We start from the raw sequence: 23,580 nt of genomic DNA on the forward strand, positions 1-23,580 counted from the left end.
TGACAAAGAATTGAAGAATTCAGCAGCATCAAGGCCTGTATTAATGACTGTGTGTCACTTTCAAATGTAGGGTTATGCTTAAATAAGGTTTTGGCATCTCTTTTTTAATTCTTTATGATCTGCTATACTTCTAGAGTATTTATCTGGATAAATCATGTGTTGTAGCTGACATCTAAGCAAATATTTGTACTTAACAATTCTCAAGCAGCTATTTGTTTACTCCAAACTTCTATACAATCAATAAGCTACCATAATTCATTGACTGGATCTTATGCATAATATTAGAGTTTAAAATTAAAATGTCCTTGAGTTATTAACTCACAGATTATTTCTAAAGCAACTTATTCGAAGGGAGAAGAGTTTATTCCACTGGGGAACGTTAGGCTCCAGAAGACCTGCAAAACAGGATAATCAGAGGAATAATATATTTATTGTCTTAGTGATCCTTCCCTTTTTGAATGACAGGAACCAGACTAAAAGCAGTCAATAGGGCTGGACGTCAAAAAGGATGTGGGAGAAATCCTTGAGTCTTTGCAAAACCACAGTCCACTTTTCATTAAAACAGCCCCTGATTTTTCAGGCTTCTGCCTAAGGCTGAACAATGTTGTGGTTGTGCAGTCTGAATAAAGAGGGGCTGTTTTCACTGATATCATAAGACGAGTAAAGCTATGCTTGCATGCATGTGGGATCCTAGTTTGATTCTTCCACATGTTTTTTGAAATACAGGTACCGGTAGTCCTCAACTTACGATGACAACTGAGCTCAGAATTTCCGTTGCTAAGCAAGATAGTTGTTAAGTGAATTTTGCCCCATTTTATGACCATTCTTGCCACCGTTGTTTAGTGAATCAATACAGTTGTTACGTTAGTGACATGGCAGTTAAGTGAATCTGGCTTCCCTATTGACTTTGCTTGTCAGAAGGTTGCAAAAGGGGATCACGTGATTGCAATTATCATAATAAATACATGCCAGTTCCCAAGCGTCCCAATCACATGACCAAGGGGATGCTGCAATAGTTGTTAAGTGTGAAAAACAGTCACTTTTTTCAGGGCCTTGTAACTTCAAACAATCAAACAAACAATCATCAACCCTAACCAGAGAGAAGCAACCTAGAATTAAGGAGAAACTTTTTAAGAATGAGGACAATTAACGAGTGGAACAGCTTGCCTTCAGAAATCGTGGGCGCTCCATCACTGGAGGTTTTTAAGAAAAATACAGCCACTTATCAGAAATAGTATAAGTTCTCCTGCTTGAGCAGGGGGGTGGACTAGAAGACCTCCAAGGTCCCTTCCAGGTTTATTCTACTCTACTCTACTCTGTGAATGGTTTTAAGTCAAGAACTTCCTGCATTAACATCCTTAATGCCACACCAATCTGAAAACAAAGAAGTCACTACAGGCTTAGGAAGTGGAGAGAGGGGAGAAGGAATTAGAAATAAAGAATTTGAACTTTATTAGGTGCCACATTCCCTTACGAAGACTCTTTTTGTCTTAAAAAAAAAAACAGAAGCGTCATAATAATTAGCAGGTTGGATGGATTGGGAAGCTGGGTTAAATTCATTCCTTAATTATACTGGTCACAGTATAATTTGAGTCAACCACTCACTCTCCATTTTATTTACTTCTGGGTGTATTGAGAAGATACCCGGAATAGAATGGCAACTGGAATGGGACAAGGATGCACTGTCCTGAGATTCTGAAAGACAAGAAATACACAGGCAGGAACCCAAAGGCTGTGCCATCTTCCCACCTGCAGGAAAATTAGATCAACAAAGATGGTTATGATTTGGGGGATTGAGATTCCAAGGGAAGTGGGAGCTAGTTGATTGTCTACAATGAAATGGAAAACCTGATGCCAAATCCTCAGGACTGGGGAGCAGTATTTAAAGAGTATTTGTCACTACCATAAAAGGATAGAACAATGACCATGCTTTCTTGGAAAAAATAAAAAGGTAAATATGAAAAGGGGGCAAATGTGAAAGTGGATCATAAGATGTTAAAAATTGTTTATGCTTATAACTTTGCTGTACAGAGGAAAATTCCAGAGCAAAACCAGGAAAATACGTAATCAAATTACCGTATTTTTTGGAGTATAAGATGCACCAAAAAAGTGGATGGAAAAGTCTGTGCGTCTTATACAGCGAATATTGCGGTGGGGGAGGGGCTTGGTGTGGCACTGATCAGCTGTTTTAGAATGGGCTGCAGCGGCGAACAAGCCATGGCAAATGGGTTGCGGCAGTGGCAAACAGGCCGTGCTGAATGGGCTACGGCAAATGGGCTGCAGCGTCACCGAATGGGCCACGCCAAACAGGCTGCAGTGAATGGGCCGTGGTGAATGAGCCGCTGCGAATGGGCAGTGGCAGTGAATGGGATGCACCGAATGGGTGGCAGCGAATGGGCAGTGGTGAATGGGCTGCTGTGGCGAATGGACTGCGGCGAATGGGCCAGATGAATACCAGGTGGATTCTGGGAGGCAGAGACAGATTTTTTTTCTTGTTTTCCTCCTCAAAAGCTAGGTGCATCTTATAGTCCAGAGGGTCTTATAGGCCGAGAAATTAGTCTAAAGGACTAGTTCCTGAAATAAAGGGTTGTCTTTTATAATAAAGGATGTACAGTCCCTGTAAAGGATAGACAATGGTCTAATACAGCAGCCCCCAACCCTTTGGGCACCAGGGACTGGTTCCGTGGAGAGTGGTTTTCCCACAGATCGGAAGGGGCGTGGTTTTGTGTGCTGCCTGCATTCCACGAATGGGGCTTTGCTTGTTTGCATGACTTGGTTTCTGGCATGCCTTGGACCAGTGCTGATCTATGGACTGGGGATTGGGGACCGCTGGTCTAACACAATGGGCACAATCTGTATGACTCCAAGCATACAGCATCCATCTGTCACAGTACAGCATTAACCAGTTGATGAGGAGAGTAAATATACAAAATAATTGAGTCAGGTACCTAATCCAGTAGGAGACCTTCCATCCATGCTCCCATGTCAGTAAACCACACAGGTTTACTGTGTGGATTGGACATCCCGACCCTCATCTCCTAAAACTAATTTATTCCAGTACACAGTGCAAAGTGTTGTTTATATAGTCAGATACAAATACAAATAGTAGCAGCCCAAGACAGAAGAAGGAAACAAACACACCTAACAGTGTGTTGTATGAAGTCGTTGTGAATGGGAATCATACTCAATCTCATAGTCTCATTATATCTTATCACTTTAATTGTATGCAAATCTATTTAGACTGATGGAGTAATACCTGAAGTTCAAGATGTAAAGAGTCATACCATTACCTCCTGGAGGATGGGTGAGGTTTTATGATTGCTGTCTTAACAAGATCTTAAAAACTGATTATCTTTCTCATTGGAAATTACAATTAGAAACAACACATTCCATTAAAAATGGCAAATTAAGTTATGGGAGTGTGCAACAACGCTAAAATGAAATTTATATCTGAAAAACAAACCTGATACAGAATTTAACACTATTCTACATCGAACATAACATTTGTCAATTTTTTTTAGATTTGTTACAAATTCTTGCACTTTATTTTGGTTTATAATTTATGATTTGAGGTATACTGATTATGTTGTTAATTATTGCATAATAACCTGATTAAGACTTTATTGACATACAGTTTCAAATTGATGCAAGTTATTCCAACAGGAACATATTTTAAATTCTTTTTTTCCAATTTTATGGTGTCCTTTTAATCTATTTTCTGCTCCTTTTATTTGTACCTACAAAAAGGATAAGTTCAGAAGAAAAAGTAGAAAAGAACAAGAAAAAAACTGGTAGTGATTATTGGGCATTATACACATTTATCTAGAAACAAAGTAGGACCATCGTGGCTTGAGTGGCTGGGACGCCAGGCAGGAGGTTAGCAAGCCCGCATTCGAGACCCGAGAGCTGACGTGGAGCGGGGTTGAGCTCTTGTCCTTTACTCCAGCTCCTCACGTGGTAAGAGGCTGTGCCTGCGCACCACTGAGGTCAGCAGCTCGGCAGTTCGATTCCCGTGAGCAAATAAACTGCAAAGGAACAAGAAAGGAGCCTCCCCTGATTTCCTACCAGCATTCAGGCGTCCCACAGGTAAACAATAACACCGCCCAAAAAAATTCCTTTCACAGAGGCAGTCAGCCGCCTCAGTGATCCCTGGCTAACACCTGCCATATGCTAAATAAATAAACTCCAACTCCTGCCAGGGAAATGAAAAGGACGTCCCCAGGATATTGGTGATATCACCAGTTAATCCTTTCAACCCAGAAGTGCTTTGGTGTTTCTGACACGACTACAAAAGCAACAAACTTTGCAATTCGGGGGATCCTATCCAACCAGTGGTGGGTTGCCCCCGGTTCGGACTGGTTCTATAGAACCGGTAGTAAAACTGGTGGGAGGCTCCGCCCACTGACCCTGACATCATCAGAAGCATGTGCGCGATACCGTTGCAAACCAGTAGTAAAGGTAAGTAGAACCCACCTCTGTATCCAACTATGTATTAGATTGCATCCTGAACAGAAATACAGCACTGGGACAAAGTACCCACCCTGAACCAGGAAACCTTCACTCACCTGAGAACAGGAAACCTTCACCCACCTGAACCAGGAAACCAGGAAACCTTCACTCACCTGAGACCTGTCAGAACAAAAAAGGTGATGCTGGCTAGAGAGTTGAAGCCCTTGCATCTGAAGAACATCCAGGTTGGAAAAGGTTGATTTGTTTGTCCAGATTTCCATGCTGGACATTCCCGAATTGCCTTTGATGCTAGATATCAAGATACTTACAAATATCACAAAGGAGGAAGGGAAGGAAGAACCTCATCCATCACTACCATGTTCACTGTGCTGTATTATCTTTTGGGCTGTTCTTAAGAGGAATGTTTCTTCCATTTTAAGAACTAAATAAAACTTCTAGGTAAACATCTTAGTTACTTGTATCTCAACCAAAAACGGTAAAGACAGAATTGAGTCACAAAAGCATGAAAAATCCTGGGAGTATTTGAATGTTTCTCAGATGTGGGAAATTTTACTTTTGAAAGGGAATCTATACTGGTTGTTTGTGTCTCCACAGGAGCTAGTAAATTAAATGTTGGGGAATTCTAATAAAATAGAAAGACTCTAATGAGAAAATTTAATTGGTCATTATGGGAATAAGGTACGAGAAAAAAGAATGGCTGGGATTAAAGTTAGACAAGTCTCAACTCTCATGGATAAACAGTTAAATATCACCAAGTGAGTATAGATGATCTGCAATTTAAAGCAAGAGGGAAATGAAAATGAGAAATTATTGCTGAGATGCATGAAGTGTCAGTGATAGAAAGATATATTATATATAGGATGAACAATTGAAAATACCCTGGAGACCCAAATGGAACAATTGCTAAAAGCAAGGAAATAAAATTTAATTTACTTGTTTATTGCATTTTCACACCACATAATTTAATAGTTCGTGACAGAGCCCAAAATGTGGCAATTCGAGCTGCATATGGAACAGCAACTGTGTTCAAATATTATCTCCTTTGAAATGAAGCCGAGATATACAGATTGCTTAAGAAACAAGGATTCGACTTTATTATTCCTAGGAGGGAAGGGTCAGAGTTAAGGTATGGGAATTCATACATCTTGGCTTCATTTGGTAAACCTTTTTGAAGATCTGTCTTGGTCCTTTAAAATTTTTACAAAAACCACCCTCACACAGCTGAAAAGTATGGGGACCTGCAGGAGGCTACCATCTCACAAGAAAGGTATTGAAAACAGAGGCAAATGTCCTCAATTGGTTATAAATATCTCTATCACGTACACAAACGCATAGAAAGAGCGAGGGAAGGCATTTTCTTCCTAAGTAAAAAGACAAGCATTATATACCGGCCTTTTAAAGGCCTCGACATAGTATATCATTGTGACTATAATTCAGGAGGAATCTGATAGCCCCTTTTCCTATTAACACATTTAAAGTCATTTATTAAAAGGCAAAAACTTTCATAGCCACACCTCACAGCGCCAATTGCTGTGAGGTGAATTACTGATCAAAACAATGTAAGATTTAAATTAGGGTAAGTTCTACTAGTCTTGATGTCCTCATCCAGTGGTGTCACACTCAAGGCTGGTGAACTGGATCCGGCCCGCGGGGTGCTTAGATCTGGCCCGCAGGGCCACCCTGGAAACAGCAAAGGACCGACCCACAGTGCCTCTGTCAGTGAAAACTGAGCTCCGTTTTCACTGGCAGAGCGCTCGGGCCACCACAGGCTGACCTGACACGAGTGACGTCAAGCTGACCATGGCCCCCCAGCCCCCCCCCCCGAGGTCAAACATAACCCTGATGTGGCCCTCAATGAAATCAAGTTTGACACCCCTGCCCTAATCGCTATACTAAACTGGCTCACAAACTGGCAAATAAAATATAAAATACAAGGATGGGTACTCCCATATTTTTCTGTTGAATGAAGTGATTAATGAATTTGTACAGTGTGCTGTTGAGTGAGTAGATGCAAATATTAAAATCAAGATTCACCATGAAACTGACCATTATGGAACAGTTTTCCCAGCATTAACCATTTTTCAGGGATTGTATGCTCAATGAACACTGAAAATAATGAGAAAATCAACATATTTTGTAGATACATTTCTCATCCGGTGCAGATTCCATCCTTATAAATATATTAATTTCTCATCCAGTGCAGATTCCTTCCATATTAATATATTAATTTTTAGGACAGATGAAATTTTAGGACTGATGAATAATATATTAATTTTTAGGACTTTATGTCCAAAAAGCCCAAAGTCCTAATAAAACATTTAAGCAATGCAGGGGTAAGTTTGATCTTTACTGCATAGTAAGACGCTCCCCCATAACTTCTCACACAATGGCATGGTTTTATTAACATCTGCCACTAAGATTACAGACTTCAAATGTGAATATCCTACTAAGTCTCAAACCTTTGGGGACAGATTTATCAACTGAATGGCACAGACGTAATTACTGAACAGCTTCTAAATGGAATAAAATCTTAATGGCATAGAATTAACCCCAGGATATAAAGTGGTGGTAGTATTGATGAAAGTAAAAGCTTTTTTGAGTAATTTTTTTTTTTGGCATTTTGCAAAAATACATTGCTATGGCCTTTGGTAGTATCATCATTTAGACTTGTTATACAGCGTTAGCCATGAAGTTTTCCAATGTTTCCTGCTCATGGATAAGTATCACAATTTGCTGAGATCGTTTACGGACGGGAATAGCCAGCAAGAGGCAAAAACCCCTCCCCACAGATAACATAATCTTAGGAAAGTTTAACTTCAACAATAATTCAAAAGCCGTCCTTGACTTACTACCACAATTGAGCCCAAAATTTCTGTTGCTAAGGGAGACATTTGTTAAGTGAGTTTTGTCCCATTTTACGACCTTTCTTGCCACATTGGTTAAGTGAAACACTGCAGCTATTAAGTTAGCAGCACGGTTGTTAAGCAAAGAGCCTTGGTGGCGCAGCAGACTAAAGCACTGTTAAGTAACACCAGCTGCCTGCAATTACTGCGAGTTCAAATGTCACCAGGCTCAAGGTTGACTCAGCCTTCCATCCTTCCGAGATAGGTAAAATGAGGACCCAGATTGTGGAGGCAATAAGCTGACTTAGTATAAAAAAGAACACCACTTGGGGTGGGGGGGCAAAGCCCTACTAAGCAGGTATATACAAAAGTATGAAGGTTATTGCTTAACGCATTGTAAGCTGCCCTGAGTCTCCGGAAAAGGGCAGCATATAAATCGAACCAATAAATAAATAAAATAAATAAATCTGGCTTCCCCATTGACTTTGCTTGTCAGAAGGTCGCAAAAAGGGATCACATGACCGCAGGACACTGCAACCGTCATAAGTACGAGTTACTTGCCAAGCATCTGAATTCCAAATCACGATAAGTCACTTTTTTCAGTGCTGTTGTAACTTTGAATGGTCACTAAATGAACTGTTGTAAACTGAGGACTCCCTATATTTTTAAGTAAGTACTTTTGTAGGAATGCAATCTACATGTTTTTTTTTTTCAAAGAGAGCATCTATTTTCCTAAATTGAGCCAATAATTTGGCTAAACAACCATCCTGTTTGCCAGTTATATAATAAGCTTTCCAATAGCTTTCCTCCTCCTCTTCCTTCATATGCCTGGAACAAAAATGCAACAGTGTCCTGAAAGTTCCTTCCATCCATAAAACTCCCTTATAGAGGGGGGGAAAAGAAGGATGTCGGGGAGGAAAAGATTCAAATAAAATTCCCAATTTCCACAAAGTCATGATCCTGATGAAAACTTGTAGGGTTTCATCCTGAAGTGGTGGAATTCAATTTTTTTTTACTACCGGTTCTGTGGCTTGGTGGGCATGGCTTGGTGGGCGTGGCAGGGGAAGGATACTGCAAAATCCCCATTCCCTCCCCATTCCAGGGAGAATGATATTGCAAAATCTCCATTCCCACCCCGCTCTGGGGCCAGCCAGAGGTGATATTTGCTGGTTCTCCGAACTAATCAAAATTTCTTCTACCGGTTCTCCAGAACCTGCTAAATAGCACCTCTGTTTGCTGGCAAAATCAGTGCTGGGCTCTTTCATCATGGCTCTTTTCAGTTATTTACTGTAGGCAGAGATGGGGAAGTTATTGCCCCTTTATGACTTGTGGACTTCAATTCCCAGAATTCCTGAGCCAGCATGGAATTTGGAAGTTGAAGTCCACAAGTCATAAAAGGCCCGTGATTCCCCACCCTGTTGAATCACCAGCCTATTTGCCTATTATTTGTGGTGGAAAACTTCTGCGCACTAGAGCGAAGTTGTCACACTCCCATTCCTAACATCAACAAGAAGAAAAACAGTACAACATCCTGCGGTTGCGACTGCTTCTCTATCTCCAAAAATAAAATAGGAACTCAGAAAAAGGCCATATTTATTCTTCTTCCATGAGCTCCCTTCACGACTCCTTGAAAACCAGCATCTCTCTTCAAAGGAATTTTAGTTCATCCTCGAAGAGATACAGTAGTTGATTTCCAGCAGGATCTGACATGCTTGTAAGGAAGGATCCACCCTCAAGAGTGAGTAGCCTTCAGTTCCTCAGCCTGTACGGCAGAGGTGGGTTTCAGCAGGTTCTGACCAGTTCTGGAGAACCGGTAGTGGAAATTTTGAATAGTTCAGAGAACCGGTAGTAAAAATTCTGACTGCCCCCCCGCCCCCATCTATTCTCTGCCTCCCAAGTCCCAGCTGATAGGGAGGAAATGGGGATTTTGCAGTAACCTTCCCCTGGATTGGGGTGGGAATGGACATTTTACAGTATCCTTCCCCTACCATACCCACCAAGCAATGCCACACCCACCAAGCCACACCCACAGAACTGGTAGTAAAAAATTTTGAAACCCACCACTGCTGTACGGCTAGGAAGAAATGGAAACTAGGGAACAAGAGGAAGGAATTATTAAAGACTTGGATTTCATATGGGTGGGACAGTGAAATTAGAGACGAACGGAGATCTGCATAAAGCTGACTGCTATTTCTAGCCTTATCTGAACAGTTTAACAAGAGTTATGTGTGCCCTATTTATTATTGGCAGCATTAACACATCCAGATAGGAATCAGAGAACCCGCACTATGTGGGTGTAACATAGATCTTCTAGCTTAAACAAATAAAAAAAAATTAAATTTTTTGCCATTGCGATTACAGTGTTAGGAAACCAACACTTGACTAGAGATTGTCCTTGCCTTATAGCCATTTGTTCAGCAACCATTCAAAGTTACAATGGCATTGGAAAAAAACGACTCGCACTTATAACCACTGCAGCATTCCCCACAGTCACATGATCAAAATTTGAGCCCTTGGCAACTGGCACGGAGTCATGACGGTCACAGCATGGCAAGGTCATATGAGATCACCATTTGCAATTGGCCCAGCCAGTTTCCGACAAGCAAAGTCAGTGTGGGAAGCTGGATTCACATTAGGACCATGTGATTCACTTACGAACCATGACAAAAAAAGGTCACCATAAAATTGGGTGAAAACGTCACCACTGCCTTGCTTAGCAACAGAGGTTCTGATCCCGGTTGTAGTCGTACATCAAGGACTACGTGTATTAAAGCTGAACATATCGATTAAAAAGCAATGTGTTGGCAATGCCATCTTTGGGACAAGCATGCCAAATTGCTGTACCCAGTGTGAGATCTCTTTAAGTTTTCAGAAACACAAGCAGTCATTCCAGACTCCTTGGCTCATTAATTTCTCCCAGCTCCCTCGCAGTGTTTTGCAAATGACAATTCATGATTTATCGTTTGTTTTTATTAATCTTTAAAAGAAGGGCTCTCCTTAAAATTGTGATTTCACCCACTTCGTTATGTCTTGATTATCTTTCCACATTTCATTTGGAAGTAGCCAAAGCTGGATAGATCTCATCTACTTACTCGAATGCCTTTGGCTTCGTAGACATTTTATTTTATAGCAACACAATGATCAAAAAAACAAATCCCCCAAATTTGAACTGAAAAGATATAGAGAACTAAAAGCTGTGGGAACCATGTAGCTGTAGGCACAGTAAATAAGCTTAATTTAAAAAAAAAAAATAGCTTTCATAAATCACTGAAACAACAGGGAGCCCCAAAGTGTTAGGAAGGGAGCACCATCAACCCTAAACAGCTTGTGCACATTTGGACTCTCTTACCCCTCAGATATAGATATAAGCTAAGTTGTGTAATAAATCTTGATCTTAATATAAACAAGAGTGAAGCCAACGAGTGAATTCTCTTTGGAGCTCAACAGATTGCCTAACTGTAAAGAAAAGGCAATGAAAAGTCATTGATTCTAAAAAAGTATGAGAGAGAAAACAGGTGGATAGGCAGAGGGATTAAATATGACATAGGAACATAATTGCCTCGTAACTCTGTAATCTTCCTATAATCAGCTATAACGGCCCTCTGACATCCGACTGAGAAATAAAGAGCAGGGCCTGTTTTCAGAGGTCAGCTCATGCCAAAGCAACAACAACGACAACAAAAGCAGAAAGATGACAAAGATGTGGGCAGTTTAGCCAACTTTTGCTTGGGGGCATGTTTTCTAAATGGACCTGTCGAACATCTCATTTGCATGATGATCCAGCAGTGCCCCCGGTCTCCCATAACAATGGAAGCTGTCCATTAACTTGGTTTCATTCTGCAGGTCTGATTGCTTTGGCTATGCAGATAAGCCTGACAAGTGGCAATCCAGCAATCATAAACAGCAGACATAAAACTACAGTGTTTTGTTGTTATTTTTAATGTCCCTTGTAAGGTTGAGTTTATCTGCAATGGCAAAATGAGTCAGATCGTGTTGCAGAACTCAGCTATTCAATCTAGATATCTAATCATTTCGGCTGTGGTACAAAAGAAGGACAAGCTAAAAAAGAACAACAAAAGAGATTTTCTAACACTAAAAAAAAAAAGCATTTGTGAGGGTTTTTTTTTTTTTTCTTGCTTATGTGGACAAATCCTACAGTTCATTAGCGGAGAATTAAAGATGCATAAAAAGCAAAAGTTAGTTTTATGGGCACAAAACCAAAGGCTCATGTAGTCCAGTATGCTGTTCCTACAAGATGTCTTTCGGAAGCCCATGAGCAGGATATGAGGTTAATCAAACTGACATTCCCCAAGACCTGGTATCCAGAAACAAGTGACCTCATTAAAGTTTGGTGAGTGTGTTTTCCCCGGCAATGGAACTTGAATGCTTATCTTCTATTTTTCAGCCTTTTACTCAGTGCACTGAGCTGATAGAGGGTGCTGCCAAATGACTTTGAGAACTTATATGTATAACGTTAAGAAGTGCTGATTTTGTTCACAGAATGAACCTTTGTGATTAACTGGCACCAGCTATTTCAGGAAGTAAAAAAGAAATTTAGCGAATAGATCAACACACACGATTATGGGGCATTGAAGTTTCTTGGCAATAAAAATTTCCATTCCACTGAAGTCAAAACTGATGTGTACTAACTCAAAAGGAATGCAATCCTTATAACTTCTCATATCGTGCAAATGAAAAATAGAGTAATCAATCTCTGAGGTAGAACTGGAAGCAAAAAGCAGAGCTTGCGGCAAAGCAATGTCTAGGACAGGGGTGTCAAACTCAAAGCCCAGGGCCCGGATCCGGCCCTCGGGGTGCTTAGATCTGTGCTGCGGGGCCGCCCTGGAAATAGCGAAGGACCAGCCCATGGTGCCTCTGCCAGAGAAAACAGAGCTTGGGAGAGCTGCGTGCGGCACTCCTAAACTCTGTTTTTGCTGACAGAGGACTGCAGGAAGCTGTCACAGCCGAAAACGGAGTTCGGGAACCCATTTTCTCTGGCAGAGCACTTGGGCTACCACGGATGCCGACATGAGTGATGACACCACCCTGGCCATGCCCACCCCAGTACCCCAAGGTCAAACACAACCCTGATGCAGTCCTCAATGAAATCAAGTTTGACATCCCTGGTCTAGAATGAGATAAATCAACTTTTTAGTGTAGGATCCAGTCTGGGTCGGTCACCAGGACCAGAGGTTTAGTCTTCTGACTTTCCGACTCGTGCTGAAGCCGCTCCTCAGGGAACTTCTACCTCATTGGAATGTGGGCACATATATTTGCCTTCACATTCACATTCAATGTAAGGGTTTGAGAGCCACATATTGCTCTTGTGTATGAGAAAGTTCTGGACGTTTCCTTTTTAATGATGATATTTAAATTACAAAATTAAATTACATTAAATTCCATTTGCAGTTTGAAGCAGTAAGAATTTATGCTGTGAATTTTTTAGCGAACATGATCAGAGATTATTTGAGGGCCAGAGAAGAGGGGAGACTAGGGGATTGCTGTTACGCACGCATAGTCTACAAAGAGTGTAGACAATATCAACAGAATGAAGACCAGTGAAGTGTGGCACGCACAGGTGTTAAGAGAGCACAAATGCTTCCTTCACGAATGCACACCACCAGAACAATAATTTTGCAAGTATTCCAGTGCCACCTGCTAAAGGAATCAAAGTGAGAACAAAAAACCTGCTCCCACTACCCAAAGCATAATGCAAACTATTGTATTGGAAACTTATTTAGCTTGAAAATTGTTTAAAAATGCCTAAAAATAGGTAAACACTTTTAGAGGGTCACAAATGGAAGAACAATCTGCCTATGGGGCTAGAGAAAAAAAAGAAATGTATTTTATCTCTACTACCTGTCTTCTACCCCATTGCAAATAAATAACTTAGTAGCTTGGTGTATATAAATCAAACATTAAAACATCCACAGTCCATTGAAAACCAGCCACAATCATAACAGTAATAGCATTAAAAAAAACCTCCAGTCAAAACCCAGAGTAAACAAAAAGATAAACATAAAGGTAACAAATAAGGAATATATGGAAAAGAATAAGACAGCACCCAATATAAACTAAAACAAAGCCTTCCAAAATAATTAAATATACACATTTTTCCTTAAAAACCAGCAAGGAAGACGCAATTTGATCTCCAAGATGTTCTTGGCCAAGGCTTCTACTTGTTTAGAAGAGCATATATTTCCTTAGAATTTGAATGTTTGGGCTGGATGGTTTACAAAGATGATGAAACAGCACAGGTAATTCTTGTATTCATAAAGGTGTGTGTGTATGTGTGCGTGACACAGAAGTAACCTTCATGCCAATTTGAAAGGATGATTGATTCTGAACAGAATTCAGACAGCTTTTCTTTTTTCTTTTCTTTCAGAAACAAGGAAGAAGTATAAAAATGTTGACTTTAGACTGAGAAGTCATGGACTGTCTCTAGAGATTGTGAGTCATCCAAGGTCATGGCAGTCTAGATGCTTTTTCCAAAAGGTAACTGGACTTTGTTTTTTGTTTGAAGCTTCTTGGATAAAAAGCAAAAACATTTTCAAACAAAAAAAAAACAAGAAAGCCCAGTTGCCTTTTGGAAAAAAGCACTTTTGTGGATTCAAAAATTCCACTCCTTCTAAACTCACTGGGTTTTAGCTGCTCAGCCTTGCATGAGGGGGCAGCTGTAAAAACCAAATGCGCGAATAAAAAAGTGTAGAGACTAGTATTCCCTCTTAACCTAACGTGCAGAATTTTGGGACCCTAGAAGTGAAGGCAGGATATACACTGTAATAAACTGAACTATTTCTGGAGTAGGAAGGTTGAGGAATAGATAATGATCATTACATAAGAGACAGAAAAACCACCTCTTAATGTTGCTAAATCTATTTTCAACAGCCAATTAGTAGTAGTAAGGAATGATAGGAACTGTAGTTTAATGAGATTTATTTGTTTGTTTGTTTGTTTGTTTGTCATTTCTATGCCGCCCACTCTTCAAGGACTCTGGGCGGCTTACACCAAAGACAGTATACTAAATAGCATATTGCCCCCAACAATCTGGGTCCTCATTTTACCCACCTCGGAAGGATGGAAGGCTGAGTCAACCTTGAGCCGGTGAGATTTGATCCGCTGATCTGCTGAACTAGCAGTCAGCTGAAGTAGGTGCAGTACTGCACTCTAACCACTGCGCCACTCTCGGATCTGCAGATCTCACCACCTCTATTCCAAGTTAGCTTCCTGCATCCACTTATTTGCACAGACTGAATTTGAGGAACAACAAGACAATGTTATGTGACATCAGATACTGAATCAACAGCTTATAAGTTGCCTAAAACACACAGTTGATTTCTGATGCTAAGAATTTCACAGAGTGAGAATTTGGGGAGTTTCAGGTCCCGGCAGAGTAAGAGAACATCAGGAGCAGCTGAGTACAACGATCAGTTCTACACAATCTTTTTCAGCACACAAAACATTTCAAAGCTTGATATATCCCCTCAAGAAAACGCCCAAATCCTGGCAGGAAAACTGCAGCCAAAGAAAGGCTAATCTATTCACAGCAGCACAAAAGTTTGACTTTTTCCCTTTTAACCTTTATCTGTGTTTTGATTAATTGCTCATTCCAAACAGCTGGGCCAAATTTTATACTAATTGCGTAGCAGGCTCATTAGCCCCATCTTGAACAAGAGAGATACATCCCTGTAATTATTCAACTGAACAACTGTCTGTGTTTTGGGTCTGATGATCACCCAAGTGATTTAATCGATATTCTACTTCACATTCAGATGTGCAATCTGGCATTTAGGAGGCTATTTTGGAACGCCACCTAGCATTTTCTGACAAGCCAGGCAGTCAATTCCTGTCACAATCAATGGATCAACACTCCTTGATCTGAAAAAAGCAGAGCTTGCACTTGCTAGAAAACACCAGGAAGAAAAAAAATGGTTTCCCCCCCTCTTTTTTTCTGCACCTTAGCATTGCTGTACAGGGTCCTATCAACTTCATGCCAAGTCCCAGTATGTGCTTTCTGCTTCCAAACTTACAACCAGCCCAAAATATCATCTGAAATTTGGCACAAAAAGCAAGCTCCATTTCACCTCGAGAAGGTAGAAGCAAAAGAGAAATGCGCCGTCTAAATGATCTCACACAGAAACCACACATTGCTGGAATTTGTTGGAATGAGAATCCTCTACACCTTGGACCACAAAACACATGAAAACCTCTAGTATCAGGCCAATTGCCTCTCCTTGGATTCACAGGATAAATGTGGTCTCCGACCATGAAAAGATTACTAGTCCTTTACCAGGATTTTTGTTTGCCTCAAAAATACATTCTAATCCATCCACAATGGTTTGCAAGTTTCAATAGCTGGGTTAAGCCAAAAGTAAATCCAATCTCATTATGATTTGGAAGAATGCCTAAAACCCTGCAAAATGTACTCAGTGCAATTTGGAAACAAAAAACACCCACACCCACCCACAACTGCAAAATGCAAGCCTGAATGTTAGGAATAGTAAGTTTCTGTGTTCTGAGAAATGGAAAGTCATTTCTATTATCTTTCTCTTGTTTTGCTCTGAATTTCTATTTATTCCTATAGATATGTATTCGTAGATGAGAGAAGTAAAGTGTGAGCCGTTGGTTCTAAGGCCAGAGAAGACTATTATGTAAATAGTTTCCAACTGCTCATCTTCCTCATCAGGCAGTCTGTGACTTCGAGGGAAAGGTAGGGAAAATAAAAGACTATATTGGTTTGAACCACTCTGGGGAAATGGGAAGCTCTTGCATCCTTTCACTGGCAATGGGCAATCAACTACAAATAGTCCTCATTTAACAATTGCTTCATTTAGCAACCGTTCACCGTTACCATGGTGATAAAGAAGTAACTTTACAACCAATCCTTACATTCACAGCTGTAAAGCAAAGGAAAGCTGAAGTACTGTAAGGTCATAAGCACAGTCAGTTTCATTTAGTGGCTGCCAGTCCCAATTATGGTCATAAACAAGGACTACCTGTATTTCATTCAGCTTCTTCAGTGTTTGCAAGATGGATTCTTACTTAACAAATTTGTGTCTAAGGAAGCTACGCGACTTCTCTTTTCATATATACTGTCCAGGTATAGTTTTTTTTCTGAAAGGTGTTAGTCTAGGCCAGGGGTGAAATCTAAAATTTGTTACTACAAGTTCTGTGGGTGTGGCGTGGTGGTGGTGGGGTAATGTGACTGGGTAGACGTTTAAATCTTGATTATTTTTAGACGTGGCCAACTTTTATTTTTTATTTTTTTTACTTTTATTATTATTTTTATATTATTTTTATTATTATTTTTAGACGTGGCCAACTTTTTTTTTTTTTACTTTTAAAAACATTTTTTCTACAACCTTAAGAGGTTGCAGGAAAAAATGCTTTTAGAAGCCTCTGACGATCAGGCAACTCAGCTGGGATCGTCAGAGGCTTTTAAAAGCATTTTTTTTCTACCTCTTTGGCCAAAAAGGTTGTAGAAAAAATGCTTTTAAAAGCCTCTGACGATCCCAGCTGAGCCGCACAATCATCAGAGGCTTTTTTTTTTTTAACTTTTAAAAGCATTTTTCTGGCCAAAGAGGTTGTAGAAAAAATGCTTTAAAAGTAAAAAAAAACAGCCTCTGATGAGCGCGCGGCTCAGCTGGGTATGGGGGGGGCGCGCAGGAAGTTTTGCTACCGGTTCTCCGAACCACCCGCCGCCATTGCTACTGGATCAGGCGATCCGGTCCGAACCAGCAGCATTTCACCCCTGGTCTGAAGCCAGAGGTTTCAAGACAAACCAGTGGCACCACAAAAGCAATTTCTTCCTTATTAAGATGAATAAGCCTAATCTTCAGGCATAAGTGTCCTCCATGCTAGATGTTGTTGTTCTGTATAGTCCATAGGTGTGGGTTCACTCCTGCTAAATGATTGGACATGGAACGTTTAGGGTAGAGCAGGAGTGTCAAACTCACGGCATCATGCTTTCATCACATGACGTATTGTGACTTTCCCTTTGCTAAAATGGGGATGGACATGGCCACCATGTGATGCATCTGGCCTGCGGGCCACGAGTTTGACACTCCTGGCATAGAGGATACCTTCACCTGAAGGAATGCAACTGGTTGTGTAGTACCACAGACTGGATAATGGCTAATTCAACATCCATGTTGTATCTGGGACACTTCTGATAAACTCCCAGCTCCCCTCCCCCCCAATTAAGCCAAGTGAAATCATAAAGTTTGTGAGTTTTGATCAGACAGCTTAATAGTGTGTTTCCTCTCCCAATAAATGGGCTCCGGACAGAGGCTCATTCACCAAATAAAGTCCGTACTAAATAGCAGCAATTGTGTTATTTTCATGGGTCTCTTAAGACAGATACAATAAATTAAGAGGGCATTTAATGGCAAACATGCCAGAAGAGGGGAAACCAGAATCAAAAGCTCCTTCTTTCTCATCGGCTTGAATCAAAATTGTTGAAGGAAATATAAAAAATTTGGCAAGCACCCATTTAAATCTTGATTATTTTTAGACCTAGGAATTTTGGCTATTCCCCCCCCCCCCAATATCTGGATATCATGGCAAACAATTTCATGAGTAATATTTTATTCAACCTATGCAGGTAAACCAGAGGTGGGTTTCAGCAGGTTCTGACTAGTTCTGGAGAACCGGTAGCGGAAATTTTGAGTAGTTCGGAGAACCGGTAGTAAAAATTCTGACTGGCCCCACCCCCATCTATTCTCTGCCTCCCGAGTCCCAGCTGATTGGGAGGAAATGGGGATTTTGCAGTAACCTTCCCCTGGAGCGGAGAGGGAATGGAGATTTTTATGTACTTATTGTTTATTTATTTATTGGTTCGATTTATATGCCGCCCTTTTCCGGAGACTCAGGGCGGCTTACAATGCATTAAACAAAAGCCTTCATACTTTTGTATATACCTGCTTAGTAGGGCTTTTGCCCCGCCCCCCAAGCAGTGTTCTTTTTTATACAAAGTCAGCTTATTGCCCCCACAAACAGGGTCCTCATTTTACCTACCTCGGAAGGATGAAAGGCTGAGTCAACCTTGAGCCTGGTGAGATTTGAACTCACAGTAATTGCAGGCAGCTGGCAGTTAAGTGCTACTTAACAGCACTTTAGTCCGCTGCACCACCAAGGCTCTTTTTACAGTATTCTTCCCCTGCCATGCCCACCAAGCCATGCCACGCCCACCAAGCCACACCCACAGAACCGGTAATAAAAAATTTTGAAACCCACCACTGAGGTAAACCTTTGAAATTATTCATGCCCCTCCATGCCATCATTAATACACGGCTGAGCATTAGCTACCACAATTTAATTTCAAAGGCAGTGTTGCCTTTCCACTTGATATATTTTTTCTCTCTTGGGGTATTAGCATGGCCTCGACTGTCAACAGTAGCTATATAAAGGAGTTCAGGTATCTACTACTGTTCCTGGAGAATTACTGTGCAAAGACCCTGATTTAGAGAACCGTGAGCAGACGGAGAGAAATGTATTAATGCTGCCAGTGGGGACTCACAAACTAGCAGACGTCTTTCTGTAGGGTTCCAATAAGACAAATGTGGCAATGATACAAAAGTCTCGCACACTAATTCTATCCAGCTAACAAGATAGTAAGAGGGGGGAAAAATGTTCAAAGACCTGGCAAAGGAATCTGCCCCAAAATTGGGAGAATTTCAGTGAGAATTTCAAGTTTGTAGCCGGTGGTTTTTATCAGTCCACAGAGAAAGAAAACCAACTTTTCCTGTTGAAAAGGAGTTTTTGCCCTCTGCACTCCTAATTTTTTTCCTAATGCCACAACAGTCAGACTTTCTGTGTTTAATCTGCAAAGTTAAGAGCGGTAAGAGTTTCTAACTCATGCCTTTGAGTATTTCATGTATTTTAAAAACCCAATTGTGAAATTGTCACACAATAAGCAGCGGCAGCAATGATGAGGTTTTGAGAAAGGCTCAGAGGGAATGTGTCTTAAGAGCTCTTTCAGTGAAGTATTACAAAGAAATCTCCTGTACCCCAGGAAACAATGAACTAAGAAGGGCACTAATCCAAATCAAAAGACATCTGACCCAATCTCCAAACTTTGGATGGGCTGGAATGGAGGAAAGAGGTCTTTGAAGTAACTTAACCCCAAACGGTTTCAAAGCTGTTGGGTTAAAATGAGCACAGTAGGCCTGGCAACAATTAAACCATCTACCCCAGCACCACTGGGGAAGGGGGGGCAGTGGTGGGATTCATTTTTTTTACTACCGGTTCTGTGGGCGTGGCTTGGTGGGTGTGGCGGGGAAAGGAAACTGCAAAATCCCCATTCCCTCCCCACCCCACTAACCTGCTTTCCAGCTCCGTTCTCCTGTGCAGGGCAACAAAAGAAGACCCAGCCGATCACCTGGGAGGCAGCGAATAGATCGATTGGGTGCCCCAGCCTTATAGGCTAGGCCTCCCTGAAGCCCCCTGGGAGCCAAAACGGGATACGTGGGGACTCCTGGAAGGGACGGGGTGGGCGGGGCCAACCACAGGTTGTATTTGCCGGTTCTCTGAACAACTCAAAATTTCCGCTACCGGTTCACTAGAACCAGTCCGAACTGGCTGAATACCACCTGGGGGGGGGTCCACATCTGCACCAGTATATTTTTCATATAATTGTCAAAGGCGCAGCAGTACATGTATGTCATCCTAATGATAACCAGTTCATAAGTAAGATATAACATGGTCCATTTCAATTTGGCTTAGCGCAGGGGTCAGCATCCTGCCGCTCCGGAGCCACATGTGGCTCTTTGGGCCCTCTGCTGTGGCTCCGTCAGATGATCCCACCACTGGCTGGCCCCGCCCCTCACCCTCCCCTCCCCGTTATTCCTCAACTGGCCTGAGAAAGTAGGGGTGATGGCGGGGGATGGGAAAAGCAGCCAGGGTAGAGACATAGAGAGATACAGAGAGGGAGAGGGGGGGAGAGAGGGAGGGAGGGGAGAGACAGTCAAAAGGATTTTGCGGTTCCTGGTGTTTTTTAACAACTGGTTCTCTGCCCTAATGACCGGCTAGGTAGGCGTGGCTAGGGAGAGGGTCATGTGACTGGTGGAAGTGACATCGAGTTGGCCACACCCACCCAGGTTTTGTGGGTCCCAGTGTTTTCTCTTCTGTGGGAAATTGGTCCAAATGGCTCTTTGAGTATTTAAGGTTGCAGACCCCTGGCTTAGCATGTTAAGTGAAGCTATTCATAAGCCATACATACTGGTTTATTCTTAAATCACTCATGCCAGAGTCACTTCCTGTTTGCATTACTGCAACACACTCTACATGGGGCTGCCCTTGAAGACCATCCAGGAGTTGCGATTGGTCCAGAATGCAGTAGCACGTGCAGTTTTGGGTATCTTGCAGTTCACCTGATTTAACACCACGGCTGCGTGCACTTGCTTTGAATAACTACATTAACAGAAATTGTAACTGAATTTGTGGATGGAGACCCTTCCACCAAACTCAGCCACTGGAGATTATTTTGATAGGTTCCTATAATTTCCTTGGCAATATAGAACAGAAGCACTTTATTGTTTTTTCTTTTTCCAGGACTGTTTTTTCAACTTTCCAAAGTAACCTGCAGCTCTGGGATTTCATGGTGGTCTCCTATCCAAATACTAATCAGATTTAAATTCCGTACAGTTTTTTCAAGATCAGTCAAGATTGGCTTGAAATGCCACTTTCTGTGACACACAATGAACAAAAAGAATGACAAAAAGGGTAAAGAAACTGACCTTTGTGTTTCAATCCACGGATGGCTAGTAGTTAAGACATGAGAAAATAAGGAGAGAATAATTTAAAGTAAATCTAGATTCATCATGAAAGAAAAGTCAGCAATCTATTTGTGCAATACACCTTTATTTTCCTTTACCTCTGCAGTCAGTCTTTAAGTAATCATTGTGTAAACAACAGAATGGAATGAAATTACATTGAATTGTATGCCAATGGTCTAGAACACCTCAAACATTAATGACAAGGTATTATAAATAACTTTTAAATAACACATTTGCCATTTTCCCCTTAGGTTAGAGAGCTGCCGTTTACCTAAACTTAGCAAGGAATTGGTTTTATGTGGGACATCCAGTAAGTCCACGCCTTTGAAAATGTATCAGACTGAAATCTCATTCCAAAATCACTAACTCCAAAATATCTATGCCACAGATTAAGTTTATGACTACTTTGGTCAGAAATGTTTAAATATTGTGTAACACCTTCTTCTTGTTTCATTTTCTTGATTTTCGTTCACCACTTAAATCATTGCACAAAGCCCTTTCTTATTATTTGCACTCCACCTGGATGTTCTGCAGAATTTCAAGTAAAGCTCAGATTCTTTTCAAGTTTTATTATTATGAAACAATTCCTATCTCTTAATAACAAACCAAATCCATGACGGGTAAAACAAAGGCATTTTAGCTTAATGGCAACTGTTTACACGGTTCAGCTTATAGATTCCCCCAACAAAGTAGGCCATAATTTATTTGTCTTTTGAGTCTCTGCTATAATAATTCATTCTCATGACTCAGAAAATTGAAGCACGGTGTGTGACTAAAAATGAGATGAGCTTGGTTTAGCATAGGTTCAGGCACAATCTTAGAACGTTAATATTTGCAAGGCACCTCCCACGCCACTGACAATCCAATGAGGGATGCTTAAAGGAACACGCAAACCAAACAAAACCCAAAACTAATGCCTACATCAGTTCAAAACTAGGGATTGTGACAAATACTTCAAAGAGAAATCTCTACTTCCCTTTAAATAAACATAATTTAACTGCAACTAGCACATAAATCATGAAAAGAGGGGGGGGGAGTCCAATTTCATACAGCTAGGAGATATATATTGCATAAATAAAAGGGGAGGGGGGAATTCACAGTTGGTTTTAAATCAGGAATTCAAGTTTGGCTAATAAACCCTATCGTTTATAATCACGTTCATTCTACATAACAACCAACGAATCAGAATTGTCCACTAAATAATGACTGTTTTGTTTGAATTAAAGAAGAAATAGCTCTGGCAGCAGATTCCTTTTGTAACCAATGGATGCAGCCACTTGAGTGCATTTCCGATCCGTCTGTTCTCTTGTCAGGGAAATCCATCCCAACTGCTGAAGCAGCACTGAGTGGCTTCTGGAATGTTAGCAAGGAGTGGTGGAGCGGTGGGCTTTCGCTTGTTCCAACCTGGTGAGGTGCTACTGGATGAAGCGGAACTCCGTGTGTGGTGCTTGAAAAATTTCCTTCACAATGTAAAGCTGGCCTCTTCGCAATCACACCCTTTTGCTGGGGGAGGAGGGGTTTCAGGTGCTTTGGCATCAGCTGACGCTTAACTGAGCAAACCCAATCAATTTTACCTCGTCGGGGATTTCCGTACCGTCACAACCAGAAGCCTGAAAAACACAATGCCAAAGGAACAGGGTTAGAGGTGCTTAAAGGAGGCTGGGAGAGATTCTTGAGAGAGAAAGTCAACCTTCCTTCCTCCCTTCCCCTTCCTTCTTTCCTCCCTTCCTTTTTACAAATAATTCAAGGCAGTGAGCGTTTCCAACACACTTTCATCCTCATATTTTCCCAACAATAACAATCCTGCAAGGTGAATTGGGCTGAGAGAGATTGACTGTCCCAAAGTCACCCAACTGGCTTTCATGCCTAAGGCCTGGCTTGAATTCATGGGTCTCTTGCTAAGCCTGGCGCTTTAAAATTACAGTAGTGGCCAAAATTGTGGGAACCTTTGGGAAAAGTGTATTTTTGAGGTTTGATAGCTAATAACACCACTTTATTTTTGAGTTTCAAGATAACCATATTCCATTGCTGGAATAGCCTGGGAATAGCCCAGACATTAACCCAATTGAAAATCTATGGTGCCGACTAAAGAAACTTGTTAGTCAGAAGTGACCCAGCAAAAAAACCCAGTTAATAGAAGCAATCATTCAATCAATCTTGGTTTCACATTATAACAGCTGCAGAACTAAAAGACTTGGTTCACTCCATGTAAGACTGTAATTCATGCTAAAGGTTACCCAACTAAGTTTTAACTGATGTGATAATTTTTGTATATCTCATTTTTTCTATGGTGATAATTTTTGTATATCTCATTTTTTTCTATGTGTTTCACTTTTCTTCTTTATACTGTAACTGCTATTCTAATAGCAAATCCTTCATAGACATTATTGCATTACATTCTTGATTAAATTATCTTTCCATTGATAAAAATTTTTTATGTTACTACTCCCCCAAAAATGGTGGTATTAGCTAGTTTTAGAAAATACACTTTT

At 41.0% G+C, this 23,580-nt stretch overlaps 1 protein-coding gene across 2 annotated transcripts in view; it reads right to left on the reverse strand.

The window, feature by feature from the left end:
* Positions 1–21,154: 21,154 nt before the first annotated feature.
* STK39 (serine/threonine kinase 39) overlaps positions 21,155–23,580 on the reverse strand; it is a 141,653-nt gene continuing 139,227 nt past the window's right edge. For both annotated transcript variants that reach the window (XM_034426776.3, XM_087882009.1), the window contains exon 18: positions 21,155–22,698. In XM_034426776.3, the coding sequence (XP_034282667.2) occupies positions 22,624–22,698 (75 nt within the window). In that variant the 3' untranslated portion in view covers positions 21,155–22,623. The remainder of the gene's footprint in view (positions 22,699–23,580) is intronic.

This window comes from Pantherophis guttatus, chromosome 1 (genome assembly GCF_059756535.1).
Source record: "Pantherophis guttatus breed Tessera chromosome 1, ASM5975653v1, whole genome shotgun sequence".
NCBI classification, from domain to species: Eukaryota; Metazoa; Chordata; class Lepidosauria; order Squamata; family Colubridae; genus Pantherophis; species Pantherophis guttatus.